Source organism: Balaenoptera borealis, assembly GCF_965194805.1.
Source record: "Balaenoptera borealis genome assembly, chromosome: 11".
Taxonomy (NCBI): domain Eukaryota; kingdom Metazoa; phylum Chordata; class Mammalia; order Artiodactyla; family Balaenopteridae; genus Balaenoptera; species Balaenoptera borealis.
This window is the reverse complement of record NC_138868.1, coordinates 51,004,534-51,030,943: the sequence shown is the minus strand read 5'-3', so window position 1 is coordinate 51,030,943 and position 26,410 is coordinate 51,004,534. Positions and strand designations below refer to the sequence as shown.

At 40.7% G+C, this 26,410-nt stretch overlaps 1 protein-coding gene across 4 annotated transcripts in view; it reads right to left on the bottom strand.

The window, feature by feature from the left end:
* RNF121 (ring finger protein 121) overlaps positions 1 to 26,410 on the bottom strand; it is an 84,762-nt gene that overhangs the window by 14,751 nt on the left and 43,601 nt on the right. For 3 of the 4 annotated variants that reach the window (XM_082340366.1, XM_082340367.1, XM_082340369.1), the window contains exons 4-6: positions 8,764 to 8,918; positions 5,571 to 5,678; positions 2,646 to 2,766 (exon numbers count right to left, since the gene is read on the bottom strand). In XM_082340366.1, the coding sequence (XP_082196492.1) occupies positions 2,646 to 2,766; positions 5,571 to 5,678; positions 8,764 to 8,918 (384 nt within the window). The remainder of the gene's footprint in view (positions 1 to 2,645; positions 2,767 to 5,570; positions 5,679 to 8,763; positions 8,919 to 26,410) is intronic. The other variant, XM_082340368.1, reaches the window with a different exon arrangement.

Genomic DNA, 26,410 nt, shown 5'->3' with positions numbered 1-26,410 from the left:
GAGGTATGTGGGTTTATCCTTGGGACAGACTGTTACCATGGAGTGGTGGGGGTAACTAGTGAGATCCCATAAAAGGAAGGAGAGTATGAGGGGTCAGGAGCTGGTGTTTGAGGCACTCTTCACCCTAACGAGAAATTCTCCCACCAGGTCTCTTGGTGAAGCTGGAATTTATCATTATTAGGGAATTATCTTATGAGGGATTATCACTTATAATCACTGCAGCACCCAATAATTCTTCCCAAGAGCACGGAAAGTGGCCCAGCTCAAACTGCATCTTAGGGAGGCCAATTTAATAATTCTATCTCCCAGAGGAGAAGCTAACTTGTGGATCAATTCTGAGCTCAGTTCCATTTGGACAGAAAAGGGATTCTGTAGATTGGTTATTAGGGACCCACCTGAGGGAATAAAGGCTATGCTTAAACTGGCAGCTGATAATAACTTTGAGATAAAGTTGGCAACAACCTGGGAAAATCAGAGAATTGGTCCTGTAAAAATAGAATGAGAAGAAAAAGAAATCACTAGAGGGTAAAGGACAGGATTCTCTGAAAAGCTGGCTGTGCCAAAGAAGCAGTCTCAGCGAACAGCTGCTGTTGAAAGTGAAGTTAGTAATTAGACAATCTCTGCTGTTGAAAGCGATGTTAGTAATTAGACAATCTCTGCTGTTGAGAGTGAAGTTAGTAATTAGACAATCTAGGGTCTGGAAATCTCTTCGGGGAGTGAACTGGTTAAAGGAAGAGCTGAAGTCTACACAAATAGATGAGACAGTGAAATGTTGCTAAAACATAAGACAGCTGTTCAGAAAAGAATCTAATAGGCTGTCTATAAAGTGACCCAATACACTTTGTTTTCAATTTGATCCATTACAGGAAAAATAAAAATAGTCCCAGGATACTGAGAAACAAAGTCCTAGACCTAAAACTGTACTTGATTAATGTTACCCAAGATAATAGCTGAGTCTTCTGCTTAACGTGAATTGCCCTAAGCCTACCAGCCCGTGGCACAAATGAGATCACAGTAGCAGTGACATACAAATTTGCACAGCCAATAGGCCCCCACCTGCAAAACTGCCTCAAACTCAGCAAGAGTCCCTGAGGTGCCTCATATGAAGTCAGTGCCAAGCTTTCTTGTACTTCTCAACTGGTCTCCACTGATATCTGCTGCCTAAAAGCTAGGACTGGTATCTGGACGCTCCAAGAGAACCTGCTTCCCTGATATTCTCCTAGGGTTTCTCTCCAACCTGCCAAACCTCTTGCTACCTCAGAAGTAGCAAGAACTTCTGAATGCCTTTCAGTCCCCACTCATCAGACAGAACCACGCTTATTTCAGCACAGAACTGGAGAAATGTCTATTAAACTTGGAAATATTCCTTCTTGTGGCGGGGTCTAATAGGATGATACTCAGATGGGAAGCACTTCTGTGTTGTTCACACAATTACAAAAAGAATGTATTACTTTTACGAACAGCAAAACAACAGACATTTTGAAAAAAAAGAAAGAAGGATATTGAGTTGGGTTTCTTAGACTGGCTGTTACTTTACCTATATTTTAAGCTTGAAGAATCTCTGCATGGTCTCCACTTGGTCCTCTTGCAGCATTTCCTATCTCAGTGAAGGATCCAAGGAGTTGCTTGAGTTAGAAATGTCAGCTTTGATACCTACCTTTCTTTCCTTCATGTTTTTTCCTTCAGTCTCCAGAACTAATCTATATCCAAGTCCTGTCAACCTTACCTCCAAAATACCTCTCCAATAGTCCGTTTCTCTCACTTTTCACCATCTCTACCCTAATCCAAGCTACCTTCATCTTGCCCAGACTACTGCAATTGTCTCTTAAAGACTAAGTGGGTCACTCTGATCTGTGGACCCCTCTCCAATCTGTTCTCTACCCAAGCAGCCAGAATGATCTTTTCAAAGTGCAAATCTGATGATGTCATTTTCTATCTTAGCCCCCTAGTGTTTTTAGTATAAAAATCACAATCTTTCATTTGGCCTCTACGGCTTTTTCTAGCCTAGCCTTTGATTATTTCTCCAGACACTTCTACTATAATTCAGCCCTACAACCACATTAGCCTAGTTCCTTAAAATGCTCACCCTTTCTCCCACTACAGGCCTCTTACACATGCTATTTCCTCTACCTGGTATACATTTCACTTTTCACTTCATCTGGTTAACTCTACTCATTGTTCAGGTCAGCTCAATAGTTACATCTTCAGGGAAGCCATCTTTGAGCCCCAAGACTAGGTCAAATGCCACGACTATATTTGTTCATAGTATCACGAACCTCCCCTTCATAATATTTATTAAACTTATAATTTTAATAATATAATATCATAAAGTATCATATATAATTTATTTGTGTTTTTATTACTTTAATACCCATCTCTGTCACTAGACAGAGGCATTAAATAAGTATCTGTTGAGTGACTGTTAACTTCCTGAGGGGTAAAGTGATTCTTATAATGGCTTATAGTTAAAAATTCCAGGGTGCATCTGAGATCGGTTTTCCAAATTTTAAGGAAGGAATCTCCATACATACCACTCACATCCTGAAGGATTTTGTATGGCTTATCTCTTCCATCAAACAAGTGACGCTATCCTCAACTCTTTGGAGGTGGCAGGAGGCAGTATTAAAGAGCCCAAGTGAACTCACCCCTATGGTAGACGCCATGTAGTCTGCACACATTTCTGCAAAGTCCCGCTCAAGAACACCATAGTAGAGGCCATAGAAGAGGAGAGAAATGCCAAAGTCCATGGCGTCTTCTGGTTTGATCCTGTAAGGGAAGCAGCATGGCCTGTAAGGCCTGCCCTGAGATGCAACTGCTTTGGATTACTACTCTGGGACACATATGGCAGCATCTAAAGCTAGAAGCTTTAATAGCTGGAGCAAGTGTTGGCAAACTAAAACCAAATCCAGCCTGTTGCCTGTCTGTATATGACCTGTGGGCACCACCTGAACAGCCTAGGACTGAGAGCTGTGAAGACCAAGCCAGGGTATCCCTTTCTGCTCACTTCCCCACTCTGTTTCCAGTGCCTGCCTCCTCTGACTGATGACCATGCTTGCAGCTGCCTAGTTGGCACCTATACGTTGGGGACTCCACTACTGGCAACTGCTACACACTAAGCAGTGGAATTTTCAGTCCGGAAGTTAGCAACTCACTACTGAATTGCCTCACCTCCAGCCAGTTGCCCAAGTTGAAACGGCTGAGCCCTCCAAAAGGAGGGAAGGGCACAGAAGGATCTGGGTGTCACTGGAGCAGAGAGTGAAAATGATCCCAGGGGTCACCCGCCCCCATCAGGCCCCTCCTTCTGAGAATGTTTCATATGATGGCAAGTGGGCACAAAGTATGTCCACCATCTGAGACAGGCCACCCAGGCAAACAGGGTGGAGCAAGGGAGGAGTTTTCTCTCTTGTTATATAAGTACCTATACACCATCCTAGAGTTTGCCTTTTGTCCCACAAAGCCTAAAATATTTATTATTTGGCCCTTTACAAAAAAGTTTGCCAACCACAGCTTTAGAAAAGAAAGATAAAGTTAGTAAATATACACATACCAGTTACCATAAAATTTTAACTTGCATCTATACATATTCTGTATCATGTCATCAAAGTTAAATTTTGGTCCAAGTCTCCTTACTAAGGACAATAGACCTATAATATTAGGAAGTTTGTTTTAGTAATCCCAGGGACCAACAGTTTGCAATCTTGAGTCTTTAAATGTTTATTATAGAAAACTACCTTTGTTAAAACGTTTGTACCAAGAACTGTACGTGTTCACTTAAAGTTGTAAATTACTTGTAGCTTAGAAAGTTGAATTTGCCCACCAATCTTACAATATTTAACCTACTAACTAGACATCATGATCTTACACCAATTAACCTGATTAGTAGCATAAAAATGGTCAAGATTCTCAATTATGTTTCCTTCCTTATACAGTTTATCAAAGTAAAAAGAAACTGTAACTCTAGAATAAATACATTTAAAACATAATGGAGAATCTTGGTTTTTACTTTTTTTAACCATACAGGTTAGGAAGATATCTGGAAGTACCCTGGTTTTCTTTGATGAGATGTGTTGACTCTGATAAATTCCTGTAAATATTTGTGGAGCCTGTTTATTCTTTCAGCCTGTACTACCCCTGGAAGAAAGAATTCCATGGGTGTCCTCTCACTATATAAAGCAGGACTTATTCCTTTCAGTTTCAGAGACTCCTGCCTACAGTATACTTGGTTTGGGGAAGAGGCCAGTGGTCATGAATTGAAATTTGAATCCTAAATCTCTAGCTTCAATGCACTGTCCCAGGCTTAAGATTCCTCACAATCCACAGCCTACAGCTGTGGAAACCACATTTCTACCCTTTTCTGCCCTGCTTACTCACTGTACCCTCCAGTCCCAGAGTCCAGGATTACTTGGCTTCTGCCTTAACGGGAGGTGGAGGAAAACTGTATGCTGATACAGATATTTTGGAAAGCTTATGACAATATGAAGCAACAGCCAGAATCCCACTCCTGGTCATGTACCCTTAGGAAGCCACTCAGCAATGTTATCTGTGACAGCGCTGCACTGAAAAAACAACCTACGTGACCAACAATGGAGCAGGACTTAAAAGTCCACAGGTTAACTCTGTTTCCTGAGAAATCTCTTAAAGGTGGAATGTCAGCTGTGTCACAAAGCAGCAATGCTTATATGTTAAACCTGACCTGCGATTAGAACACTACATCTGGACTGGGAGAGTTTTAAACCTGATGTGTTCCTTGGAGAAGTGGGGCTTCTGGGCCTGGCTGGCTCCCACACTCATCTGTGTGGTCTCATTCCCTCATATCTCAGCCCTGGGACTATTGTGAGGACTCCTGCAGACGCTGACCTGCTATTTCCTGTCTTGTATCTTTCTAGGTGGATCTGTTGCCAGGTGTGGCCAGCTGTGTCCCATGAGCTCAACTGTCTAGTCTGGGGTCAGCAAACTTTTTCTGTAAAGGTCCAGATTGTAAGTATTTTAGGTTTTGTGGCCCATATAGTCGCTGCCACAATTATCCAACTCTGCTGTTTTACTGCAAAAACAGCCATAGACAATGCGTAAACAAATGAATATGAGTGTTCCAGTAAAATATTTTTATTTTATAAAAACAGAAGGTAGGCCAACTTGGCCCACAGGATGTAGTTTGCCAACTCCTACTATCCTTGAACATAAGACCACTCAGGTAGAGTGGATGTTACAGTAAACAATACACACATGGAAAAGGAAAATGGTTCTGTTGGGGTGATGGAGTTATGAGTAACTGGCTATAATCATTATTATGCTTACTTTTGTTATTATACTTTTCCACTAAAATATAAATTCTTGGAAAGTACAACCAATGATTTGAGACTCTAACTCTGTATCATCCAGACATTCCTTTCTCTTTGCCAGCACAAATCATGGAAGGCCCACCCATCCTCCCATCCTCCAAAGCCCAAGTCTCCTATCCTAGGCACCACGTTCCCCTTGTTCATACTCAGGACCTGTCCCAGGAACAAAGGTACATCTCACCAGTCCCTCCTCCCCAAACACTAGCAAAAACAAAAGCAAAGGGTACTCACTTGAATAACAAGTTAAGACCAAAGAGGGTAAACATGACAGCCATGTAGCCAATGATGCCAGTGGCATAGCTGATTTTATAGATCAGCAGGAACCACTTATAAACCAACCTGGAGAAAGGAGAAAAAATTAGTACAGCTGACACAGAAACACTGGCCTAAGAGCCTCTGGACCACCAGAATCCCTTACTCTCACATCAATGGGGACATCAGGCTCTTTGCTTAGGACTTTTACTGAGCAAGGCTGGTCACTCCCTCAATTGCAGAAACACCTCCACATACCAGGGAGCTAGTGCTTTGTATTTTCCTGGTCTCAGACCAAGGGAAGAAAAGAGAAGTTTCAACCTCAAACAAAGAAAGTACACAGCTGACCTCAGACGAGTATGTCATCTCAAATTCAGGTTAGTTGGATGAGGAAGTGAAAATTAGTAACTATAGCTATGCTCAGAAGGAAACGGGTATTCTTATCAGGAAAGAGGATTCAAGGGAAGATGAATAAGAGGTAGAATTAGCTACAGGCTTTTGTAACTGCGCATGGTTAATGTGAATACTGCTTCACTCCTACCCATAGGCTAATAACAAAATGAATTATATCTAATAAGTTTGCTTCTGAATTTATTTTTTTTCCTGGAGGAGAAGGGATAAGGAAGGAGGCACTCAACGAATACCCTTGAATTGGATGTGTGTGCGTGATGGGGGTGGGGTGCAGTAGAATGGGGCTGTGTGATGCTCCTGAAGGAGGAGCCATGCTCCCTAGGATCCAATGAAAAGCAGTGTGGAATCTGGTTGATTGACTGCAACTAGGATCAGAGAGGTAAGATAGTTCCCAGAATGTACCAGAGCCTTTTAAATGCTATGGAAGTAGGTCCCTGATATCAGGGGCCACTGTTCTACCTGTGAGGAGAGCTAAGGAGTAACTTAGCAATCTGCCTGGCTCCTGAGAGCTGAGTAGGTTACTGCCAACCCTGCTGGGCCTCAGGGAGAATGCTCAAGGTCCCTGCCTGGGCCTCCCTGCTGTGGCTAAACCAGGAGCAATGGCTTCTCAGGCTGGCGGAGGGACCCAAACACCTTGCAGTGTCTGCCCTCAAAGACCACAGACAGTTCCATTATCCAGGGTTTGTACTGATCAGATGGGACTGAGACACAGTGGAAAGGATGTGGCATTTTAGGTTGAACCTGGATTAAGTGAGGTTTAGTAGCTGGGTAACCCCAGATAAGTCATATTAACCTGAGACAAGTTTATTTATTTCTAAAACAGGAACCCCCTGCTACCTTTCTCACTGGATTGTACACAGTGTATATAATTTCCTGGTGTATATAATATATGCTCAATAAATGCTGCATGAATAAATGTGGGTGTTTATGAAAGTACTTTGAAATTGTAAAGCACTATCGAATGCTAGTTGTTACCGTTATCAAAAACCTCCCATGTTATAGACACATTTTCAGTCATTTTAGCTAGATGTTGAAAATGTTACTTGATGACTCTTAACATGCTTTATTACAATTTTTCTTCATATTACCCTGTATGAGGTAGCAATTATTATCAGAGGTAACAACTATTATCACATTTTTAGGGATAAAGAATTCAACGCTGAGAAATGTGCAGTCATAGGGGTCATATAATTAACAACTGGCAGGGCTGGGGTTTCCAATCCATATCCATCTGGCTCCAGAGCCTGTATATTCTATACTGGCTTTTAACGTAAACTACCACAGCCAGAGAGGGGCTTCTGGATCACTGACCTCACCTTGCAGATAAATTTTACTTTGTAGAATTAAACTCAGAAGGCCAAAGAAAGGCTTGTAGTAAAGTGGAACATAAGAGGCATGGGAAAAAGAGCAAGTTGCAACTTGGAAAACTTTGGATCGGATCGGATAGTCACAACTCTTGAGGCTGGCCAGTTCTTCTCTTAGGCTCTCCTGAACCTGTACACACATGTCTCACAGTACTTACCAACTGCACTAAAACAGCTGCTTTCTTGTCCATTTCCTCCATTAAACCAAGTACTCCTTGAGGGCAGGGACCATGTCTCTTCCAGCTCTGTATCCCCAGTGCTCAGCACAGGGCCTGACACATAGCACGTACTTGTTGAATGAATGAATGAATAAATGAGAAAATCTCTTTTTTTTCCTGTCAAGTATAGATATTAAATGACCTCTCAAGCTGGTTGGGAGGATCAAATGAGAAATGCATTTGGAAATACAAAGAATTATACAGGGGACTTCCCTGGTGGCGCAGTGGTTAAGCATCTGCCTGCCAATGCAGGGGACATGCGTTTCAGCCCTGGTCCGGGAAGATTCCACATGCCGCTGAGCAACTAAGCCCGTGCGCCACAACTACTGAGCTTGCGCTTTAGAGCCTGCGCGCCACAACTACTGAAGCCCGCGTGCCTAGAGCCCGTGCTCTGCAACAAGAGAAGCCAACGCAATGAGAAGCCTGTGCACCGCAACGAAGAGTAGCCCCCGCTCACTGCAACCAGAGAAAGCCTGCATGCAGCAGCGAAGACCCAATGCAGCCAAAAATAAATAAATAAATTAATTAATTAATTAAAAAAGAAAAAAGATGTATACAGGCAGGGGCTGCTTTGTGACCAAAGAAGGAAGTATTGTTTGCTGGAAAATTGTAAATTTGCTGAGATTCATTCATTCAACAAAAATTCAGAGAATAGGCTACTATGTGCCAGACCCTGTGGTAGGGCCTGGATATACAGTGACAAACAACATGGATGTGATTCCTGATCTCATAGTTAGTTTAGTGGGGGAGACAGACACTCAAAATAATATTTAGTTATAAACTACGATAAGTTCTATGAAGGAAAACTACAGGGCACTAGGAGAGAATGTGACAGAAAATCTAATTTAGAGATCAGAGAAGAGGTTACAGAAGAAAATGACAGTTATAATGAGACCACAATGACCAGGATTTGCTTACTTACTTTGTTAGCTTTTAATATAAACCAGACCTTGATGTAAACTGTAAGGTAAGCTATAGGGAAAGACTTGGAGGTTTTTATCCTGTGAATGGGGCAGGAGGTCTCCCAATCAGCTCGTTTTGGTGGGGCTTTGTGCCAAGTAATCTTGGCAGACAAAAACTGCGATTTTTTTCAGTCTAACCCACCTGCCTCCCGTGCATCCCAACCCATTAGTTCAGGAAGCCTAGCTCCTTCCCACTACCCACTACCTAAATTCTCACCTTGGGGTTGTCTGTACTAGTGGTTTTCGGGTGGCTCGGAAGGTGACAAAGGCTGTGACGGCAGAGAACAAGATCCAGATCACTAGGAACCTCCACCAGTGCAGCTTCACTGTGAAATAGAGGGGAACAACCCACATCTGAAAGAGGGTCACCATCTGAAACACAAACACAAGCACTTCAGCTCTAGCCAGCTCCCTCTGCAGCTCTACCTGCAAATCCAGAGCGCATCTTTTGTGTTCCATTTTAGCCTGATCCTCTCCTACATTTCCAAGTTTGGATAAAGGCACCTCCTAGTGACCCAAGTTAGAAATCTGGGACCGTGCTTGACACCAACCTTTTATCCCCCCATCCGACTGTTTATTGTACATATTCTTTCCTTTACATTTGAGCCCTTGCTACCCCTTACCTGGCTGACTATGACCTCTTTGTTAAGTCTCCTTGCATTCGGTGTCTCCCCTCCAATTTATCCTTCCCAGGAGCACACAGTCTTGAAGTATGTCATCCCCCTGCTTGGAACCCTCTAAGGGTCCCCAGTCTACAGGATAAGATTCAACATCCTTAGACCCAACATCCTTAGACAGGCAGTCAAATCCCCCACAATGGAGCCCCAAACTACTATTTCAAGGACCACCTTCTACCATTCCCCATGCCTGTAGTCAGGTTGTTCCCCTCAGGCTAAAACATCCTTCCCACCTGCCTTTCGGCCTGAGAGTATCACATCCAAGACACACAAAGCCTTCAGTCTCCCTTCTAGGCAGAATAAGTCATGACTTCCTATTGCTCCAAACACATTTTCTTTTCTACCATCATTACAGTGCTTACCTAGAGTATGAGACTGGATTCAAATTCGTTCTCTAGCTTACTGTAACCTCCTTGAGAGCAGTGACAAGGCCATACTCATCTGATTCCTCTGTGCCAGGAAACTGTCTGGCCCATGACAGATCCTCAGTGAATTTAGACAAATGAGGGGAAAGCAAGACTAGAACCCTAAGAGGGAAGCACATTTGTTTTAAAGAGTATCTATTTTGGGGCTTCCCTGGTGGCGCAGTGGTTGAGAATCTGCCTGCCAATGCAGGGGACACGGGTTCGAGCCCTGGTCTGGGAAGATCCCACATGCCACGGAGCAACTAGGCCCGTGAGCCACAATCACTGAGCCTGCGCGTCTGGAGCTTGTGCTCCGCAACGAGAGGCCGCGACAGTGAGAGGCCCGCGCACCGCGATGAAGAGTGGCCCCTGCTTGCCGCAACTGGAGAAAGCCCTCGCACAGAAACGAAGACCCAACACAGCCATAAATAAATAAATTAATAAATTAATAAATTAAAAAAAAAAAAAGAGTATCTATTTTACTTTCCCTCCTTCATACCTTTACCTCAGACTTGTTAGCTACAGAGTTCCAAATGTATAAAACAATTCTAAGTCAGAAGTTTGGACCAATCACGAGTCTCCTGCTCCCCAATGTCTCCTAACTCCCTCCCCCAACCACCCAATTTTTACTCTTCTCAGGTGAGTAGCAGGTGTAAAAACAGATAATTAGCACTTAATAGAGGCTTTCTTCTTGGTATCATTAAATGAAATGAAAGAATATTTTTTTTAAAAAAAGGGGGGTGGCTATAGAGAGGAAAATATTAGCTAGTTTCCTAAAGTTCCATAGAAGAGAAAACTTTTGAGAAACTATTTACTCTTGGGGATTTCTAGACTAGCGCTGCCCAGTCCAAATATAATGTGAGTCTCATATGTAAGTTTAAGTTTTCTAGGGGGGAAAGCAGGGAGGGGGCTGGGGGTCATGGTGGGATGAATTGGGAGACTGACATATATACACTAATATGTATAAAATAGATAACTAATAAGAACCTGCTGTATAAAAATAAATAAATAAAGTTAAAAAAGAAATAAATGATGGAGAGGGTGTGGAGAAAAGAGAACCCTCCTGCACTGTTGGTGGGAATATAAACTGGTAAAGCCACTATAAAAAAAAATAAGTAAGTTTTCTAGTAGCTATGTTAAAAAAAAAGTAAAAAGAAACAGATGATCTTAATTTTAAAATACATTTTATTTAACCCAATATATCTAAAATATTACCGTTTCAACATGTAGTCAATATAAAACTATCTATGAAATATTTTACTTTTTCTTGTACTACGGCTTTAAAATCCGATGTTTATTTTATATTTACAGTATATCTCAAAAGAGACCAGTCACATTTCAAGTGTTCAGCTGCCACATGGGACTGGTGGTTACAACACTGGATAGTGCAGCTTAAAGCATCTTTTTAGTGTTAAGCTGTCTGTAGCTACTACTCTCTCATAGACTGCTCCATGGCAAGAAAAAGCGTTAGTTTGTTAGTGTGATTTTACATATTTAAAAAAAAAAGAGAGACAGTGGAAGAGAATGGTGAGCAGCCACTTTGCTTTAGAGCTTCCAGCGCTGTGTGCCCACTGGTCAGTGAACAATGTAGCCTCAGTACCAATTCCACTGTATAGGAACGTGCAGTTGACTCTGAATGAAGCATTCTAAAGTATTCCGGCCTTACAAAAAAAAGTGTGAAAAGCACCAGGATGTACTAACAAACGGCTACCCAAATAATGTTCCAGGTGACATTCTAGGAGATACTTGGAGACCAGGAAAATACATCACAACAAACAACTGCAGATTATTTAAACTAGGGGATAAGGCAACCAGAATCGTGACACTAAAAGGGGGGTAGATGAAGGTGGTTGTGGAAAGAAGGGCTACAGGGTCTTTAGCCTTCACATTGTTTGCTTTAACAGGCTCATGGGGGTGTTTACGAAACAGTAGGCCCAGAAACTAGAGAAGAATTAAATCACGTGGCCTGGTCACATGTGTCCGCTCTGAGAAAGAACAGGAATTCCTATCTCCTTTGAGCTTTTCCAAAAACTTGGCTGTTACATAAAAACCACCAGCCTGCCCTAATAGCCTCTTTCCCACTCCCCATCAGTCACCAACAGCATGTTCTTGTGGGGGAATCCAGTAGAGATAATTTTCCCTACGTGAGTTGCAGCTCTGCATATTTTGGGTGTGAGAGGCAGAGGACCTGGATTCTATTCTGCGTTGAACAAAGACATAATTAGGAGTAAGTCCGGGCATTGGTGTAAAAGGAATGGAAAATCTTGCCTCATTTTGTAATGTTCAGGCTTGAAACTTTAAGGGTGTAAAGCTACTCTACTTACACATCATGAAAGATAAGAGAGGAACGGGGGTGGGTAGGAAAGGGAAGGAAGGAAGGAGATTTAGGGACAGGATTCGGCTTTTTGAAACCAGATGGCCCAGTAGAAGCCCAGCAAACCTGGATTCTAGTTCTGTTCTGCCTCCAACTCAGTAGGTCACCCTAAGGAGGGCCTTCCTCCTTAAAGGAAGGGTTTGACTTGATTTTCAAACTCCTTCAAGCTCTAGCACGCTAAGGTTCTGTTAGGCAGCCTTGTATCTCAGACTCCCTGGGAGAGTGAAGGCAGAAGTCACTCATTCATCCACGTACTAACTTTGCATTTCATGAGAAGAGGAATGCAGAAATAAATAAACATGACCTCTAGTCCCTGTCCTCAAGGAGCTAACAGTCTAGCAGCAGGAGAATAACATAGATCAAACCCATATTTTAACGATTCTACAAATCCTTACACCCTTTCTAAAGAAGAAGTACAAATAGAAATCATTAAAGAGCAAATGAACAAAGCAGAATGCTATAATATAGTGAAATGAACAGTGATTTTAGAATTAAAGAGTTCTAGATATGAATCCCAATATGGCTATTTACTGTGTTACCTTAGGCAAGTCACTTAACTCTGACAGCCTGTTTTCTGAACTGTAAATGAGGTAAACAGTACCTACTCTCATCAGGCTGTATAGGTCATGTGAGTTAATGCATGGAAAACTTTTAGAACAGTACCCAACAAGGCAAGCATTCAATGTAAGTAATGTAATAAATATAATGTAAGGATTCAATATAATAGCTCTTATATTTCAATGGCAGCAATGTATATAAAACAACAAGCATAGCTGCATAGTAAGCATTAAGTAAATGAGAGCTCTTATTATGGCTTCACATGATCAAAAATTAATAAAGCCACATATATAAGGGAGCAAAGACTGCAATTAGATAACCAAAATAATCAACATATTAAAGGTGGTGAGGTTATAGCAATTTCTTTATAATGTTTAATTTGTCCTTTCCAGGAAAAATAAATGATCCAAAAACCCAAACCAAGGATTTGAAGCCACTTTCAGGTATTGAGACACTCTGTGCCAGGGAGGCTTGAAAGCCAGATTCTCTTCAAGGCCTGGAATGCAGCTGCTGGGGTGAGAGCTCAGTGCCTGACAAGCAGCAGGCAGAGGGGCTGGGTGAACACAACAGTCTACCATGGGGAAAATGGTAAGTTACAATTTTGCCTGGTTAATTTACTTGTGTCTACTGTAGTATTTATTGGCATTTTGCTTACTAAATAAATTGAAGCTTCCTCATTAAGGAAGGCATTCTTTTTTTCTTTAAGGCTTTTTAAGAATAGTATTTTTTAAATTAATTAATTAATTTATTTATTTATTTATTTATTTATTTATTTATGGCTGTGTTGGGTCTTCGTTTCTGTGCGAGGGCTTTCTCTAGTTGTGGCAAGCGGGGGCCACTCTTCATCGCGGTGCGCGGGCCTCTCACCATCGCGGCCTCTCCTGTTGTGGAGCACAGGCTCCAGACGCGCAGGCTCAGCAATTGTGGCTCACGGGCCCAGTTGCTCCGTGGCATGTGGGATCTTCCCAGACCAGGGCTCGAACCCGTGTACCCTGCATTGGCAGGCAGATTCTCAACCACTGCTCCACCAGGGAAGCCCCAAGGAAGGCATTTTTAATGGCTAGCTTGGCAATAAATGGCTGAAAGTTACTCAAGAGTCTCAGAACAATAGCAGGGACTCTGGTGCCATCTGGTGGCGACACATGTGGTTTGATAGTTTGCTCAACCAAGTGCCTGTACTTGATGCTGTGAAAGGCACAAAATAATGGGAAGCCGTGGCCCTAACTTCTCTTCCAGAATTTGGGGTGATGAGACATAAATTCATGAATTGGGCAGCCATGCAAAGCATCAAGCACTGCTATGGGAGTTCAGAGGAGAGATGTAGCAGTGTGGTCAGGAGCTGTCAAGGGGAGACTGACTGGAAATGGCAGAGCTCTGGTTCTGAAGGAGGCTTCATTATGGCGTGTGCGCGTGCATGTGCGCGTGCGTGTGTGTGTGTGAAAGCCATTCATCCTTCTCTCCCTGAATCTGAAAATATGAAGCTGAAGTGAAGACTAGCCTGAAACTCACTCACTGATTCATTCAGCAAACATTTGCTGAGGAACAATCCCAGCTTCTCTGATCTGGAAGATAAGAATAACAACATCCCACTTCTCTCTCCACAAGGCTACACAGTTGAGTTGATGATGTTAGATGCTAACAGTAAGAGCTAGCCCAATTTAAATGGACTGTCTTTGTTTTAGATTTCTTTCATCTCAGAAATGGTAATTCACGAAAAGTCAAAAAAAGAGCTCCCAGATCACATCCTTCTCTGGGCACCAGCTCCCCTGTCAGTGTGCTGATGCTTGGCACTTCCGACTTCTGCCATTCTCATCACTTCTGTATCTTCCTACGTTATGGGGGCAGGGCCACCCGCCGTGCTTGGCTGAAGAGGAATACTGAGGGTGAAATGAAAAGGACAAGCCCAGGTAGCTGAACAAAGTCAGAGACTCACAGCTTGAATCAGCATGAAAAAAATGCTGATAAATGGACAGAGATCAATTGGAAGAAGGTGTCTGGGATATGCTCTACAGCTCTGGTCAATATTTTCATGAATGATTTGGATGAAAATACAAAGGATCTGCTTACCACACTGTGAATAGTACAAAGCTTGGGAAGGAGAGAGGAGCAAGGCAGTGAACATGGGAAACAGAAACAAGATCCAAAATGAATAAAGCTCATTCCTAGAGTTCTTCTAGCTCTAACATGCTGTGACCTGATAAGCTGAAATGAAGAACCAAAACCTTACGATGAAACCTCACCAACTACCCAAGTATAGGTTGGGGAAGGAGTGGCTTAACAGCAGCTCATGTGAAACAGATCTAGGGGTTTCACCTGACCACAAACTGCCAGAGAATATACGCCAACAGGGCCATTACCAAAAAAGCCAAGGCAACACTACGCTGTTTAACTAAGAATAAACCCAGAATGAAGGAGGCAGCAGCTCTACCACTCTCTGCTGTCAAAGCAAACTTGGGCCCTGAGATCAGGTCTTAGGACCACAATGTAGAAAGAACAGTGATGAATAAGCATGACCACAACGGAGCAGCCAGGATTACAAAGGGTCTGGAAACCAAATCACATAAGGAAGAGCCGAAGGCACTGGCGTATTAGGCCTGGACAAAACTACAGGAAGCCATGGCTATTATCTGAAGATCATCCAGAGGCCAAGCAAGCAGATACAGTAGCACAGTTTCTGTGACCTGGTAAGACCCCACGTATTGCTGGAATATTCTACAGGGCAGAAACTTGGTTGGCAATTACCTCCTACCACACCCCTGGCTAATGGTCAACCTTACCACATGAAGCAGGCATTCCAATGATAACAAATGTGCTAGATAGTTCTTTCCTGATGCTGACCTGAAAAAAATCTGCCTTTGCCTCCCCCTTCTGCCTCTGGGTCAAACTCTTGTCCTTCAGAGAAGCACAGAGTAAATTTACTCCCTATTTCTTATGCTTACTCTCCTAATTTTATGTCTTTTTTTTCCAGGTCTTCTCCTCTCCAGGCAAAAGAGTCATTCAAGCAGTCATTTAATAAACATTTACTGGACACCAGGCTAAGGACTGGGGAATTCAAAGATAAAATACAAAACCGCCTCAAGAAGGAGAAGTCTACTGAGGAGAAACAAATAACTATAATCCAGAATGATAAGTGCTATAATGGAGTAGGCCCTGGCGGCCAAGAAAGTAGAGTAGAGGTGCTTCACTCAACGTGGAGGAATCAAGGAAGGCTTCCTGAAGAAGGCAACCTACCATCTCTGTCCTGATGGTCCAATAGGTGCAGGTGGAGAAAGGTATCATGATGCAGGGACATGGTATACCTGAGAGAGTACAACTAGTACCCGAGGGAGGTGTGAGAAATGAGCCTAAAGAGGTAGGCAAGGCTCAGAGGAGGCTGATCACACTTAGGAGTTTTTATTATATTCTGATGAGAAAAGTTTTTCTTTCTCATAAGAAGTGGATTACAACCCTTTACCATCTTAGCATTCTCTAGCCACATTCTAGTAACCCTCTTAATGTCTTGGTCTGAGAAAAATCTATAGAACTTTAAAGATTTCCAGGTAGGAGATTTTGCCACTCATCCATTCCAGGAGGAAACAGCAGTTCAGGGGATAGGAGTCTGAAAAGATACTATATTTGGTAACAGACAGACATGATGAAAGCTTCTCCTTGGAGATCTTTAAAAATAGGATACTTTCCAGGCATAAACTTACTCCTTCCCCTAACATCCCTGAGGGAGCTAAGGAGCAAGTAAGATTAGATTCTCTGAACAGATGATGAAAAATGAGCTACAGAGAAGCCAAACAGCAAGTGTGGCCTGGGCTAGGCTGCCAATCCAGATCTTCTGTCTCCCAAGTTCTGCCTCCCAGCATCAGTCACTAAGCTGGGGGGAAACCCTGAGGAGGCAAGACAATGTAGAGCAAAGGGAGGTGGTTGTGAAACTACCTGAAATCCAAGAAAAGGACTTGGGCAAAAATTATTAAAGGAAAAATCAGGGGAGTTAAAAACAGATATCACCATGGCAGAACTGACAATAATTTCCTGAAGCTTTTGGAAACCTCAAAAAATGGTTGAGTACGGTATGGAAAAGGGCACTTAACCAAGAACCAGATTTTACATCTGGCTCTCCAGACGTAAATTTAAAGGTCATGTGCTCCTGATAAATCACTTCAGGATTCTGCACTTTGGTTTACTCATCTGAAAAATGGAGACAAATCCCTATCCTATCTTATAAAGCTATTTGTTGTGAGGTTCCAAAGAGAGAACAGATGAGAAAAGTGGTTTTTTTTAAAGCAACAAATTCAAAACTCTAAGCAGTTTAAGGTATTATTACTATTGTTGCTGAAAAGAACAGTACCTGAAATTTAAATACACAAAACTAAGATCGCTTGTTCCCAACAGCAGTTAATTTAGACTAAGTTTCTCTTCTTTTAAAGTGAAGTTTCTTTTCTTTGAACTCCTAAATTACAGAGAGAAGTTTGATACTTTTCACAGTGAAACCAGTAGGTTGGCATACTTGCTCATAATCAATCTCATGGCTGGCAACATCCATGCTGCTCTAGGTCCTAGAGTTTAGGACAGTGTTTCTCACTGGGAGTGAATTTTCTCCCCAGGGGACATCTGGCAATGTCTGGGGACATTTTTGGTTGTCACAATTGGGGGAGGGGTGTTACCAGTCATCTGGTGGGTAGAGGCCAGGGCTGCGGCAACTGCTAAACATCCTACAATGTACAGGATAGCCCCCCGAAAAAATAAAGAATCATTTGGCCAATATGTTAATAGTCTCCCTACTGAGAAACCTGGTCTAGGAGAACAGAGCTAGTGTTTTTCTACTTAGTGGTCATGGGTGCCCAATGGAAGGCTGGGCCACCAACCAGCACTAGTGAAGAACAGAAAATCTCATTCAGTTTGAGAGAAACAGAGCCTTATCAATTAATTCCATCATTCCTTGGCATGCCATAAGAAGCATTTTTTGGAAAGCTCTGACAGCTAATCTCAAACAGCTCATATTTCTACTACTCAACAACAAACCCAGTGCCTCTCCTTTACACAACATTCTTGTGGGAGTTGTTTTGTTTTGGTTCTTTTTTATTCCCATTCCTCACTCCACAGAGTGGAGTGTGTTTAATATGTATATTTTTGTGTTTAATATGTATATTTTAAATATGTTTAATATGTATATTTTTGATTTATTAATCGGCACTGTGTTGTGTATCTTTCAGTTTGTTACTTTTTCCACTCCGTACTATGCTTTTAAGGTCCACAAGTTGTTATAGGTACACAGTGTCATGATATGCATCCACCACATTTTGCCTGTTTACCCAGAGATAGGTATCTAGATTGCCTGCAACTCTTCAATTAACTGCCAAACTTAACATTTAAATGAACACCCTCTCATATATCCTGTTAGGATGTGCCACAAGACATGTATATATTCCATCTGATTGAATAGTGCCATGCTGCTCTCCACAATGCCTGCAACAGGCTTCACACCCACAAAGAATGCATGGGGGTTCCTACAGCCTCTGATCCATGCCAATACTTGGAAATATCTGGCTTTCTAGTTTCTAGCCAATCGAATAAATTGATAATTCATTGCTGTTTTAATGTTCATTTCTCTAACTACTAATGACTTTGAGCATCCCTTCTCAGGCTTGATGGACTTTTGGATTTCCTCTCCTGTAAACTGCCCGTTCATATTCTTTGCCCATTTTTCTATTGGAGCTTCTGTCTTTCCTTTGTTGATTTGTAGGAGTTACTTCATATAGTCTAGATGCTAATCTATTGTCACTTTTAATCATTATTAATCTCTCATTCTATTATCAGCTAACTTTGCCTATAGTATCCTTTATCCAACAAAAATCCTTAATCTTAATATAATCAAATTTATCAAATCTTTATCTTATTATCTTACACACTTTTCATTAACTTCATAATTTTGCCTTTCATAATTAGATCTTTAATCTATCTTTAGTTCCTTTTTGTATGCAGTGTTATATAGGAATTTAGTTTTAATTTTTCTCCATATGGTGAGCCAGTTTTCTCAACACAATCTACTTAACAATGATTATTTTCTTCACTGATTGGTGATTACATCTTTAGTGTATATTAAGTTCCCATTATACAAGGATTTATCTCTGAGATCTTCACTCTTCCATTGGTCTATTTGTCTATTCTTTTTTTTTTTTTAATTAATTAATTTATTTACTTATGGCTGTGTTGGGTCTTCGTTTCTGTGCGAGGGCTTTCTCTAGTTGCGGCAAGCGGGGGCCACTCTTCATCGCGGTGCGCAGGCCTCTCACTATCGCCGCCTCTCTTGTTGCGGAGCACAGGCTCCAGACGCGCAGGCTCAGCAATTGTGGCTCACGGGCCCAGTTGCTCCGCGGCATGTGGGATCCTCCCAGACCAGGGCTCGAACCCGTGTCCCCTGCATTGGCAGGCAGACTCTCAACCACTGCGCCACCAGGGAAGCCCTATTTGTCTATTCTTTATAGTATGTCTTAATACCTGGTAAGGTAAATCCCTGTCTTGGGAACTGCTTTCTTTCTTGCCTTTATTTTTGAACTTCTAGTAGAGAAAAAAGATTAATCAGAATCTCTGGTTAATGAATATTCTCGTTAGTCTATGCATAGATCACTTTTGTTTTAATTTTTAAAAATTATTTTTGGGAGTTCCCTGGTGGTCCAGTGGTTAGGACTCAGCGCTTTCACTGCCGTGGCCTGGGTTCAATCCCTGGTTGGGGAACTAAGATCCCACAAGCTGTGCAACATGGCCAAAAAAAATTTAATTATGGTTAAAAAAAAACCACATAAAATTTACCATCTTAACCATTTTTAAAAGTGTAGAGTTCAGTAGCGGTAAGTACATTCACACTGCTGTGCAACAGATCTCCAGAACTTTTTCATCTTGCCAAATCTGAAACTCTGTACCCATTAAACAACAGCTTCCCAATCCCACCCACCCCCAGCCCTTGGCAACCACCATTCTACGTTCTCTCTGTATGAATCTGACTACTCTAGGTACCTCATATAAGTGGAAGTATTTGTGTTTTTATGACTGGCTTATTTCACTTAGCATAATGTCCCAAAGGTTCATTTATGTGAAGCAGTGACAGGATTTCTTTCCTTTTCAAGTTAATTATTTTTTAATAATATAACAAATACTGAACCCACCATCCAACATAAGAACTGGAACACCTAAATTTACTTATATTTAGCTACGTCCTCTTCTTCTCTATCCTATCCTCCAGTTCTCCATCCAACATCAGCCTTATCCTGAATCTTGATTTTATCATTCCCTTGCTTTTTAAAATATGATCTTATCACTCACATACATATTTCTAAAACATTGTTTAGTTTTCATTGTTTTTAGCTTTCTATAAGAGGTATAAAGTTATAAGTACTCTTCTGGGACTTTTTTCACTCAATATTATATTAAGATTCATCCTTACCATGATTTGTAACTACAGTTAATTATTTTTGTGTTATTCCATATATTTATATATGTATTATTTTATAAGTTATATCCATTGTGAAAATATATCACAACTAACCTATCCACTCACCTATATATGGGTATCAGGTCATTTTCAAGTTTTTACTATTACAAATAGTGCTGATAGGAAAATTCTGGTACATCCTCCCTCCTGGGATGCATGTGCAAACTTTTCTCTTGGCATATATCTAGGAATTAAACTCCTGGATCATAGGGAATATGAATATCCAACTTTATAAACTCTTTTTCAAAGTGATTTCTCCGTGAAACAATATTAACTGACTACTGCCCTAGCACGGGGCTAAAAAGGATCAAAGAATATTTGCTAATTGAACAAACAAACAAACAAACAAACAGACATCAGGGAAGAGTGAAGGAGAGCATAGGAGTCAGAGGGACTGGACGTGTATCCTGACTCTGCTAATCATTGGTTGAGTGGAGCTCAGTAATCTCTTTGAGCTTTAGTTTCTAGATCCATACAATGGCAAAAAATAAAATTACCCACCGCAGGGCAAAATACTTGGCACATTATGAAGTACTCAATAAACGGTAGCTGGTGTTATTAATTATGTTTATGTAATAGTGAAGTTCATACTTTAGTGATGGCCCAACTATATTTCTGCTCTGCTTCTCCTCCCTGAAGCCCATCTTCAGCCTAGAGCAGATTTGAATTTCAAGGTGAGGGGGGTCCCTCAAGAACTATAAAAAAAAAAGAACTACAAACTTGCAGTTACAGCAAGTACCTAAAATCTGTTTAGGCAGGGAGAAGACCTTCAGATGCACCAGGATGGAAAACAAGGAATACCAAATGGGCCATCCAAACAGAACAGCAAATAACAGAATCCTCAGCCCACAGGGCGGTTCATAAATCTAGTCTACAAAAATTTCTGTACCAATTCTACAAATAAAATCAGATAGCAATCTGAGGAAAGATACCTGCAACATGTATGACAAAAGGTTTATTCATAATACACAAAGAGCTGTTATAAATCAGTAAGAAACATTCCAAAAGAATCTTAAGCAAGGAAAGAAAATATGACCAAATACACCAAGTGGTTCAACTGTGAATAACATTTATATGTCACAATAATGTAAATAGGGAATATTTATTTAACTAAAAACTGGGAGGAAAAGTGTGTATGTGATGGGTATAGTGTAGCAGTATAAGATAATTACCACCTTCCATGGTAGAAAGTCAAAAGGAAAATTATATATATATGTGTGTGTGTGTATATATGTATGTGTGTGTGAGTGTATGTGTAATCATGTTATTTAAAAATATAGAGGTCAGGATCAGAAAACAACTAAAAAAAGTTTAAAGTGGTTGCCACTGAAATAATAATCAGGGATGGATAGAGATAGGCAGAGGACTGATGTGTTCTGCTTTTTAAACCTTACAGAACTTCTCGACTTTTTTGTTTTGTTTTGTTTGTTTGTTTTGGCCACGCTGCAGCTTGTGGGACCTTAGTTCCCCAACCAGAGATCGAACCCGTGCCCCCTGCAGTGGAAGTGTGGGTCCTAACCACTGGACTGCCAGGAAAGTGCCAGAACTACTTGACTTTTATTTTTTTTTTATTATTTTTTAAATAATTTATTAATTTATTTATTATTTTTGGTTTGGCTGTGTTGAGTCTTCGCCACTGTGCACGGGCTTTCTCTAGTTGCAGCGAGGGGGACTACTCTTTGTTGCGGTGCCCAGGCCTCTCACTGAGATGGCTTCTCCCAATGCGGAGCACGGGGTCCAGGCACACAGGCCTCAGCAGTTGTGGCTTGCGGGCTCTAGAGCGCAGGCTCAGCAGCTATGGTGCACAGGCCCAGCTGCTCCGCTGCATGTGGGATCCTCCTGGACCAGGGCTCCAACCCGTGTCCCCTGCATTGGTAGGTGGACTCCCAACCACTGCGCCACCAGGGAAGTCCTACTTGATTTTTAAATTAGGTATTTTCACCCTATTAGATTGACAAAGATTAAAAATAGTGAGGATTCTCTATACTCTCTTTAACACTGGGTAATAGCACTGTTTAACATCTCTTGGTGGGATTATAAACTGCTATAACTTTTTTGAAGGGCAATTTGACAAGATCCATTAATGATTAAATGGCAATTCCACTTGACCAGGCAATTCCATTTCTAGGAATTCATTCTCCAGAAACGCCAGCCCAGCTATGCAAATTATATATGTGAAAAGTTTACTGAACCATTGTTGCAACTGAGATAAACTGTTAATTAACACATCTATTAATAGACATAAGTTAAATTAAAAAAAAAACAATTTAAAAGAATACTATGCTTTAGTAGTTTAAAAGGATGGCACACATACTAACACGGATAGACATACAAACTAATAAGGCTTGTATATCTGAGAGCCAGTACAGGCATACCTTGTTTTATTATATTTTGCTTTATTGCGCTTTGCAGATACTGCAGTTTTTTACATACTGAAGGCTTGTGGCAACCCTGAGTTGAACATGTCTATCAGCGCCATTTTTCCAACAGTTCATGTCTCTGTGTCACATTTTGGTAATTCTCACAATATTTCAAACTTTTTCATTATTATTATATTTGTTGTGGTGATCGGTGATCAGTGATCTTTGATGTCACTATTGTAATTGTTTTGGGGCACCACAAACTAGGCCAAATAAGACAACAAACCTAACAAACGTTGTGTATGTTCTGACTGCTCCACTGACCAGCTATTCCCTATCTCTCTCCCTTTCCCTGGGCTTCCCTATTCCCTGTGACACACAATATTGAAATTAGACCAATTAATAACCCTACAATGACCTCTAAGTGTTCAAGTGAAAGGAAGAGTCACACATCTCTCATTTTAAATCAAAAGCTAGAAATGATTAAGCTCAGTGAGTAGGCATGCTGAAAGCTGAGACAGGCCAAAAGCTAGGCGTCTTGTGCCAGTTAACCCATGTTGTGAATGCAAAGGAAAAGTTCTTGAAGGAAATTAAAAGTGTTACTCCAGTGAACACATGAATGATAAGAAAGCAAAACAGCCTGACTGCTGATATGAAGAAAGTTTCAGTGGTTAGATAAAAGATCAAACCAGCCACAACTTTCCCTTAAGCCAAAACCTAATCCAGAGCAATTCTCTGAAGGCTGAGAGAGGTGAGGAAGCTGCAGAAGAAAAGTTTAAAGCTAGCAGAAGTTGGTTCATAAGGTTTAAGGAAAGAAGCCATCTCCACAACATAAAATTGCAAGGTGAAGCAACAAATGAGGATGAAGAAGCTGCAGCAAGTTACCCAGAAGATCTAGCTAAGATGATGAATGAAAGTAGCTACACTAAACAACAGATTTTCAAGCAGATGCCATCTATGACTTTCACAGACAGGAGAAGTCAGTGTCTGGCTTCAAAGCTTCAAAGGACAAACTGGCTCTCTCTTTAGGGGATAATGCACCTGGTGACTTTAAGTTGAAGCCAATGCTCATTTACCATTCCCAAAATCCTAGGGTCCTTAAAAATTATGTTAAATCTACTCTGCCTGTGCTCTATAAGTGGAACAACAAAGCCTGGATGACAGCCCATCAGTTTACAACATGGTTTACTGAATATTTTAAGCCCACTATTGAGTCCTACTGCTCAGAAAAAAAAAAAAGAGTCCTTTCAAAATATTACTGCTCACTGACAAGCACCTGATCAACCAAGAGCTCTGGTGGAAATGTACAATGAGATTAATGTTGTTTTCATGCCAGCTAACAGAACATCCATTCTGCAGCCCATGCATCAAGAAGTAACTTCAACTTTCAAGTCCTGTTATTTAAGAAATACATTTTGTAAAACTACAGCTGCCATAGATATTGATTCCTTGTTTGGATATGCGCAAAGAAAACTGAAAACCTTCTGGAAAGGATTCACCATACTAGATGCTATTAAGAACATTTACAATTCATTGGAAAGAAGTCAGAATAGCAACATGAACAGGAATTTGGAAGAAATGTATTCCAACCCTTGTGGATGAATTTGAGGGGTTAAAGACTTTAGTGGAGGAAGTAACTGCAGAAGTGGTAGAAATAGCAAGAGAACTAGAATTAGAAGTAGAGTCTGAATATGTGACTGAATTGCTACAATCTCATGATAAAACTTTAACAGCTTAAGAGCTGCTTCTTACACATGAGCAAAGAAAGTAGTTTCCTGAGATGGAATCTACTCCTGGTAAAGATGCTGTGAATACTGTTGAAATGACAACAAAGGATTTAGAATAATACATAAACTTAAGTTGCTAAGGCAGGGTTTGAGAGGATTGACTCCAATTTTGAAAGAAGTTCTACTGTGGGCAAAATGCTATCAAACAGCACTGGGTGCTACAGAGAAATCATTTGTAAAAGGACGATTGAAACAAACTTCACTGTTGTCTTATTTTAAGAAATTGCCACAGCTATTCCAAACTTCAGCAACCACCAGCCTGATCAGTCAGCAGCCATCAGCATCTAGGCAAGACCCTCCACCAACAAAAAGATTGACTCAATGAAGGCTCAGATGATAGCATTTTTCAGCAATAAAGTATTTTTAAATTAAGGTATGTACATTGTTTTTTTAGACATAACACTACTGCATACTTAACAGACTACAGTACAGTGTAAATATAACTTTTATATGCCCTGAGAAACCAAAAATTTTGTGTGACTTACTTTATTGCATATTCACTTAATTGCAATGGTCTGGAACCAAACCCATGGTATCTCTGAGGTATGCCTATATTAGGTGGAAAATGTTGCAGAGCCTAATGGATGTCATAAATATCTAAAATTTTATAAATATTAACATATGCATAGAAAAAAAATCTGCAAATGTAACAAATGTTTAACAGTGATTCTCTCTGGGCACTTCTGAATTTTTTATAACAAACATGTATAACATTTGTAATGAGAACAAAAACAAAACAAAAACAGAACGAAACCTCATCCTGTCTCTCGACAGGTCAGCTTTGTCCCCTAAGAATGAGACAGGCCTTCGCCTCTCTTGGTAATTCGATGATACAGATTTTAGAGCTTAGAGGGAGTACTTAGAAGAAGTCCAGCCAACCATTCCGTAAAACTCACAAAAATCTGCTCCACAACATCCCTGACAGGGTTGTCTAGCCCGTAATAAAACATAGTTGTAATGGGAAGAGCATTCCCTTCTAAGACAGTTCATTCCACTGTGGAACAGCCCTCACTGTTGAAAATTTCTATATAATACTTAGCCAAAATCTACATTCTTAAAACTCTCATTCCTTAGCTTTAATTTGGGCCTTTGGAGTTAAACAGAATAACAGTAATGAAAAACTATTTTAAAGTTTGAAGAGACATTAGCAATCATCTAGTCTTAAACCCTCACTTTAAAGATGAAACATGAGAATGAGGCGAGGCTAAGAGGGAATAAGTAATTTGCCCAAGGTCCGCTGCTAATTAGCAGTGATGCTAGAAATAGATCTTAGATCAAGTGACTCCCACTTCAAGCCTTTTTATACTACACCAAAATTCCATTCCTCAAAAAACAGAAAAGAAGGTAACACTTCCTAACTCATCTATGAGGCCCCATTATCCTGATACCAAAGCAAGACAAATACATGACGAGAAAAGTACAAACCAATCCCTGTTATGAATGCAGAGGCAAAAATCCTCAACAAAATACTAGCAAACCGAATCTAGCAGCATATTAAAAGGATTACACACTGCGACCAAGTGAGATTTATCCCAGGGATGCACCACATGATCACCTCAATTGATGTAGAAAAAGCATTTGAGAAATCCAACACCCATTCAATGATAAACACAGAAACTAGGAATAGAAGGGAATTTCCTCAACATGATAAAGGGCATTTATGAAATATCCACAGCTAACATACTTAAAGATTAAAGACTGAAAGCTTCTCCCCTAAGATCAGGAAAAAGACAAGGATGCCCGATCTCACTACTATTATTTAACATTGTACTGGAAGTTTTAGCCAGAGCAATTATGCAAGAAAAGGAAATAAAAGGCATCCAATCGGAAAACAAGAAGCAAAACAGAGGACATGACTTATATAAAGTTAAATCCTAAAGAATCCACACAAAAAAACTATTGGTTAATAAACAAATTCAGCAAAGTTGCAAAACACAAAATCAATACACAAAAATCAGTTTTATTTCTGTATATTAACAATGAACAATCCAAAAAGGAAATTAAGAAAATAATTCCATTCACAATAACATCAAAAAGAATAAAATACTGAGGAATAAATTTGACCAAGGAGGTATGGGACTTGTACATTGGAAACTACAAAACATTAATGAAAGAAATTAAAGAAGACTGAAATAAATGAAAAGACAATTAATGCTCATGAAAGTTCATGGAATGGGAAGATTGATATTGCTAACATGGTAATACTCCCTCAAATGATCTACAGATT